This window comes from Tachysurus fulvidraco, chromosome 8, assembly GCF_022655615.1.
Source record: "Tachysurus fulvidraco isolate hzauxx_2018 chromosome 8, HZAU_PFXX_2.0, whole genome shotgun sequence".
NCBI lineage: Eukaryota > Metazoa > Chordata > Actinopteri > Siluriformes > Bagridae > Tachysurus > Tachysurus fulvidraco.
Window position 1 is genome coordinate 12,436,922 of NC_062525.1, and position 6,816 is coordinate 12,443,737.

General features: G+C 43.1%; 1 protein-coding gene across 1 annotated transcript in view; it reads left to right on the top strand.

Annotated features, from left to right (window-relative positions):
- The window catches only part of vps35l (VPS35 endosomal protein sorting factor like), a 13,890-nt gene extending 7,424 nt beyond the window's left edge, over positions 1-6,466 (top strand). Inside the window, exons 20-41 of the mRNA XM_027177540.2 lie at positions 31-87; positions 269-365; positions 448-495; positions 601-694; positions 960-1,160; positions 1,240-1,286; positions 1,415-1,526; positions 1,724-1,840; positions 2,113-2,166; positions 2,269-2,349; positions 2,476-2,538; positions 2,640-2,725; positions 2,866-2,946; positions 3,049-3,112; positions 3,921-4,019; positions 4,144-4,221; positions 4,308-4,422; positions 4,568-4,707; positions 4,852-5,017; positions 5,300-5,418; positions 5,613-5,759; positions 5,839-6,466. Of these exons, the coding sequence (XP_027033341.2) occupies positions 31-87; positions 269-365; positions 448-495; positions 601-694; positions 960-1,160; positions 1,240-1,286; positions 1,415-1,526; positions 1,724-1,840; positions 2,113-2,166; positions 2,269-2,349; positions 2,476-2,538; positions 2,640-2,725; positions 2,866-2,946; positions 3,049-3,112; positions 3,921-4,019; positions 4,144-4,221; positions 4,308-4,422; positions 4,568-4,707; positions 4,852-5,017; positions 5,300-5,418; positions 5,613-5,759; positions 5,839-5,937 (2,165 nt within the window). The 3' untranslated portion in view covers positions 5,938-6,466. The remainder of the gene's footprint in view (positions 1-30; positions 88-268; positions 366-447; positions 496-600; positions 695-959; positions 1,161-1,239; positions 1,287-1,414; positions 1,527-1,723; positions 1,841-2,112; positions 2,167-2,268; positions 2,350-2,475; positions 2,539-2,639; positions 2,726-2,865; positions 2,947-3,048; positions 3,113-3,920; positions 4,020-4,143; positions 4,222-4,307; positions 4,423-4,567; positions 4,708-4,851; positions 5,018-5,299; positions 5,419-5,612; positions 5,760-5,838) is intronic.
- The last annotated feature ends 350 nt before the right edge of the window (positions 6,467-6,816 follow it).

The window sequence follows — 6,816 nt, forward strand, 5'->3', positions numbered from 1 at the left end:
CTTTACCGATGATGTCTCTTGTTGCTGCAGGTCAGTTAGTTTATGATAGAATCTGGTCCATGTGCTCGGATCCTGATCCTCTGCCAGGTAGACACCACTTTGTGTGCGTCCGTGTGAGTGTGTGTGTGTGCGCGCGTGCGTAGGAGCTGCACATTTTCTTTTGAACAGTAGTACTATGACGTGTGATGGCTGACAGATGAAGGATGTTTTGACGTTTTGTTTTGACGTGATGTTTTGACATTTTGTTTTATTTCCTGTCTTCTCTCAGACTCGTTCTCTGTGGAAGACGTGAACGACACGGCCAAAGAGACGTGCCTCAACTGGTTCTTCAAAATTGCCTCCATCAGAGAGCTGATCCCTCGCCTGTATCCTGTATCTGTAACTGTCTTCACTCCTGGTTTAACATGTTGCACGTGTGTATGTTGATGTCCTTAACGTCTGCCGTAGGTATGTGGAGGCTGCGATACTGAAGTGCAACCGGTTTGTCAACAAATCGTGAGTGGCGGTTAACTTTTTTTATTGCGTTATATGGATTTTTTTGTTGTTTCTTGTTGCTTGGTCATGGCTCAGCTGGACATTTTATCACCTTCATCCTGTCAGAGGGATTCAGGAGACTCTTCCTCGGCTCACGGCTATGATTCGAGGGATCGGAGACCCTTTAGTAGCCGTGTACGCTCGAGCCTACCTGTGCAGGGTACGTCACCATGGTAACAGTAGAAATTTCCTGCCACCAGTATTTGCATGCTTAGTGATATTACTATATTCATGATAAGGTATCAAAACAAGTGTGTTAACGTAAAGCTGCGCTACTGTCAGAGCTGTTTTAGAGAATTAATCAACACCTGACCACCAATCGGAACGCAGCATTCTTCAGCACTGTGACTAACGCAGATCGTCATGTTAATACAAGGAAGCTCAGTGTAAAGTGTGATTGTAATCAGGTTGTTGACCTTTCGCAGGTGGGCATGGAGGTGGCACCACACCGGAAGGACAGCCTGAACAAGAACTTCTTCGACCTCCTGGCGTCTTTCCGACAGATTCACAGCGACAGCGTTCAGAATCAGTTGGTCATCCAGAGGGTGGAGATTCCTGTCTACCTCACGCTGTATTCTCCTGCCATCCACTGGATTCTGCAGTGTGTTGCTTACCGAGCACCCGATGTAAACACACACACAAACACATAGTCTCTCTTCGATATAACTGCTGAATTCATAATCTTCCTCATCCTCATCCTTGCAGGTGCTGCTGACAGAAATGATGGAAAGATGCAAGAAGCTGGGCAACAAGTAAAACCTTCTCCCAGATCACATCCTGCTACAATTCTTTAAATTATAGCTTTAATTATTGTGTAATTACAGAATCTGAGACATGTTGAATCAATTCTGTCAGAACTGAAGTATGTGTTCCTACACAGTGCTCTCCTGCTGAACTCTGTCATGTGGGCCTTCCGGGCCGAGTTTGTGGCAGCAAGAGCCACCGATTTTATTGGCATGATCAAGGAGTGTGACGAGGCTGGATTTCCTAAGGTAAAGCAGCAGAACACAGACTGACCTGTGTGGAGCTGAGGCGTAGACGTGGGAATGTATTTTGATCGCATTATACTATCGCAGACGCATATATAGTCTGATCACACGTGATGCCTTCTGTCTTTTATGCCTTTATTCTCTTTACGGCTTTTGAGAAAACTCTGACACAGGAATCTGGTTTCCTTTCCTGACTCCAGCACCTGTTGTTTGGCTCTCTGGGCCGGAGCTTGGCCTGTGCAGATCCTCCTGAGTGCGAAAGGTTGCCCATCCTTAACGAGGCCTGGAAGGTCATTACCAAAGTGCGCAGTCCACAGGTACGCTCTACAGTTTACATTATTCCACCGTTAGACTTTTGATATAATCTGCATGTGGTAGCCTAGTGGTTAAGGTGTTGGGCTACCAATTAGAAGGTTGTTAGCTCAATCACCAGGCTGCAACTGTTGGGCCCCTGAGCAAGGCCCTTAACCCTCAGTTGCTTAGTTGTATAAAAAAAATTTGATAATTTAAGTCGCTCTGGATAAGTGTGTCTGCCAAATGCTGGACATGTAAATGTCAAGGTTCTGGCAGCATTACTGTGTTTTTTCAGGACTATATCACCTGTGCTGAAATCTGGGTAGAGTTTACCTGCCGTCATTTTACCGTGAGTCAGACACAACGTCTCGGTGATTTGTTTCTTCAGAAATCATGCTCTTTTTTTTAAATTTTTTTTTTTATAACGTTCCATTTTGTTGTCTGATGATAGAAAAGAGAGGTGAACACTGTGCTGGCTGACATCATCAAACACATGACCCCTGATCGAGCATTTGAGGATGCGTATCCACAGGTACCGCACATTTCTCCCACTCACAAACCCCACTTCATAACATCATTAATATCCTGTTTCAGAGGTTTTACTGCTGCTGTTAATCAAACCACTAAAACTGATGATGATGAATCTGTTGTCTTGCAGTTGCAGTCAGTTATGACGAAGATCCTCACCTACTTTCACAACTTCTCCGTCCTCTTCTCCATGGTGAGTGCTCCTTCCTCTGTGTTGCCTCATTGCCGTGTTCTTAAACAGCATTAAACACTTTTTTCCTGCTCTTTTTTTTTTTTCACTCGTTCTATCTTCAGGAGAAATTCTTACCCTTCTTGGACATATTCCAGAAAGACAGCGTGAGAGTAGAAGTCTGTAAATCCATCATGGACATCTTCATCAAGCAAGTATCACTGTAACGAAAACAGATGTGATAAATATTATAAGACCATAACATTTACACGACAGAGACGTCCACTTCTGATATCAAAGGGTTCAATGTCCTGCTATCTGTTTATTTATTTATTTATGCTCTGTCTCTAGACATCAGCAGGAGCCGACTCGTGATCCCGTCATCCTCAACGCTCTGCTCCACGTCTGTAAGACCATGCACGACTCCGTCAAGTGAGAGCTTAATCAGTTTCAGACTCTATTGTCATTAACGTTATCTATATAGTGTTTATATCTGTGACCGTGTGAAACTCACGTTATTGTCTCTGTCCTCAGCGCTCTCACTGTGGAGGACGAGAAAAGGGCTCTAGCTCTGCTGATTAACGGCTTCATTCGCATGGTCAGTCTTCCTGTATCATTTTAATCACGTCCTGAGTAGACGAAGAGAATTAAAGTTTTCATTAGTAACTCGGCTCACATTATTGCCTCTGTGTTTCTGTCTCGCTGACTGATGGTGACTGACAGGCCGAATGTCCGACTTATTACTTTCTGAATGGTTGCCTCAGCTTTTTTGTTCAGGTGTTCTGTCTGTGCTCAAATGTTCAGGTGTTTTCTCAGTGTTCAGCTATTCTGTCTGTGTTCAGGTGTTTTCTGTTTGTTCAGGTATTTTCTCTGTATCCAGATCTTCTCTCTACTCTTGCATTTTCTCTGTGTTCAGCTGTTCTGTCTGTGTTCAGGCATTTTCTCTGTATTCAAGCACTTTCTCAGTGTTCAGGTGTTGTTTCTGTACCCAGGTGTTCTCTGTGATCAGGTGTTTTCTCAGTGTTCAGCTGTTCTGTCTGTGTTAAGTTGTTTTCTGTGTTCAGGACTTTTCTCTGTGTTCAGGTCTTCTGTCTGCTTTCAGGTGTGTTCTCTGTTTTCAGGTGTTTTCTCCGTTTTCAGGGCTTTTCTCTGTACTCTGGCATTTTCTCAGTGTTCAGCTGTTCTGTCTGCCTTCAGGAGTTTTCTCTGTGCTCAGGAGTTTTCTCTGTGCTCAGGAGTTTTCTCTGTGCTCAGGAGTTTTCTCTGTGCTCAGGAGTTTTCTCTGTGCTCAGGAGTTTTCTCTGTGCTCAGGAGTTTTCTCTGTGCTCAGGAGTTTTCTCTGTGCTCAGGAGTTTTCTCTGTGCTCAGGAGTTTTCTCTGTGCTCAGGAGTTTTCTCTGTGCTCAGGTATCTTTTGGCCGGGACTTCGAGCAGCAGTTGAGTTTCTGTGTGGAGGCCAGAGCCACGTTTTGTAACTTGGAGCCAGTTGTCATTCAGCTTATTCATGTAAGTTCCTGAAACCCGGGTCAATGTGGGAACATACAGACACATTCATATGCTTTATATATTTCTGAGAGGAGACGGCGTCATTCCGCTGTTCTAAACTCTGCTCCTTTTCTGTTCTCCTCAGATGGTGAATCATTTAGCCATGGAGACGAGGCGAGTGATGGGCGGGAATCACTCACGCAAGACCGCTGCGTTTGTCCGGGTCGGTCTCCATGTTTGAACACGTTGTTAGATACACGTGGCTCAATTACCTCAGGTTTAACGTTTGTTTGTGTTTACACTTTGCAGGCATGTGCAGCATACAGCTTCATCACCATCCCGTCTCTTAGTAACATCTTCAGCCGTCTGCATCTGTACCTGCTGTCAGGACAGGTGGCTTTGGCCAATCAGTGTCTTTCCCAGGGTGAGGACATCGAGCTCACAGATTCTAAACTGAATTAAATAGGCAGAGATCTAGGACAGGATAGAGATAGAAAAAGAACGAAGAAACTGTCTGTGAGTGTATGTGTATAATCTCTATTCTCTCTCTCTCTCTCTCTCTCTCTTAGCCGATTCATTCCTGAAAGCAGCAGTCAGTATTTTACCTGAAGTGCCACGTGTCATTAACATCGATGGTAAACAACGTTCTTCTGAACCCTTTCTCCTCGACTTCATCAGCAACTTCCTGTCCACGCTGCTGGTGGTGCCGGTAACTTTAGGATTTACATTATGTGAAGGTCATTCGTATTAAACAGCGTTAAATGACCTTCTGACACAAATCAATAGAATTTATCAAATATCATCAGATCAGTCTTGTTTATAGTGTTAATAATTGAGTGTGTGTGTGTTACAGGACCACCCTGAGCAGGGCGTGCTATATTTGGTGAGAGGATTGTTGAACATGGTGCAGGATTACACGTGGGAGGACAACAGTGACGCTAAAGTACGCGTGTACATCAGTGCTATACCTCTGCTGGCTGCTATGAGTCAGGAAACCTATCTCTACACTATTCCTAAAGGTACAGGAAGCTATAATTTGTTGTTAAAATCTACTATTAAAATATATAAAAGTATAAAAATATATTAAAGTCTGTTATTAAAATATATAGACACACACACACACACACACACATATGTATATGTTTGTGTGTGTGTGTGTGTGTATACATATACATACATAAACACACACACGCGCGTTTCTAAGGAGACAGGCTCGAAATATTTATATATATAAATATATAATCTTTGTGTAATGATGGTGAGGTCTGAGATCGTAATTAATAATGGCGTCTTCTCTGTAGTGGACTCTAACGAGACGCTGTATGGTGGTGACCCCAAGTTTGTAGCTGAGATCAGTCGAGTGTGTGAAACTGTGATTGGCCAAGTGCTGGATTACCTGAAGACTCTGAGCCAAGACGAGGTGAGAGAGAATAAAAACAAACACACAACTGAACGTTCACTTTCCAGCAGTGTATACCCGACTCCCACTCAATTATTTCATTATTATTCACTAAGGCACAAAATGGATGAAAAACCTTTTATTGCAGTTTTCATTAAAGAAATGAGCATTACAAAGCGCATGCCTGTGTGTGTGTGTGTGTTTGCGTGTTTCAGGGAGCACGCCGGCAGGGAACTCTCGCATTCTCTCTCTTCGGCTGTTTGTTGGCTCATGGAGATCTACGCAATAACAAACTCAACCAACTCGCCGTTAATCTGTGGAACCTGAGCCATAAGAACGGCTACTGTGATACACGCACCTCGGTTGGACACAAACAAAAAATGGCTGATTCACAAAATACTGATTTCCTTTCACACTCATGTTTGTTTGTCTGTATTGTAGGTGCGCACACTGGAGCACATTAAGCAGCAGGCCCAGCAGCCTGACATGGCTCACCTATCCGACATGCTCCTGCGGCTCTCCTTGCAGTCACGGACCTGAAATTCAGTGACTTTTGACCATTCAGAACCCAGTTTCTGACGAACCAGTGGATCGTCGTGAGGTCTGAGATACTGAAGATCTGACGCTGTCTCACCTTCGTGTCACAGGTTATGTCAATGAAATGACTAAAAAACATCACGTTACCTTCACAGCACTTACAAATCAGTGATCTGCTTGTGTGTTATTGTGCAGTAGTTTAACTCTGTTCACTTAGACCACAGAGCCCCACAAACACACTGTACAGGAGCCTGCTTGTGTTGACGTAAATAAATATGGCTCATGTGATGCTCTTGCTGTCCTGCAACCTGATTGGTTGGGACGTAAATCAATTTTTAATCAATAATCATTACTTAGTTTAAAAAATATTAACATTATTCTAGTTTTCTAAATGTCAGATCTAATTGTTTCCACATTTAATAAGCTTTATTTGTATTTTGTTTATAGAATGCACTGGTCACCTGAGTTCCTTTTTTTATATACATATACTGTATATCTCTGTCTGATGCATTAAACACCATGTCCATGTTGATCTTTGCTGTAGTGTTCATACCAGTCCAGAACACCTTGTTTTGAAGGTGATCGCTTTTTATAAGGAACTGTAATAGAAGCGGCTTAAACCTGTAACACGCTTCTGTTTCTCTTTTAATTTGAATTTAAGAGAGTGACGAGTGAAGTGAACGGTTCACCTCTTTACTTTTTATTTACTGAGTTCTTGCAAACGTCGAAGCATCTGCTTCAGACTGTGGACAACAAAATTAAATAATTCTTCACATCCCACTCACATCTCTCTCTCTCACACACTCACACACAGTATTAACAGGAGTAATGCTGAAGTTTGATCAGAATGTAAAGATACAGCAAACACCGCTGTGGTACAAT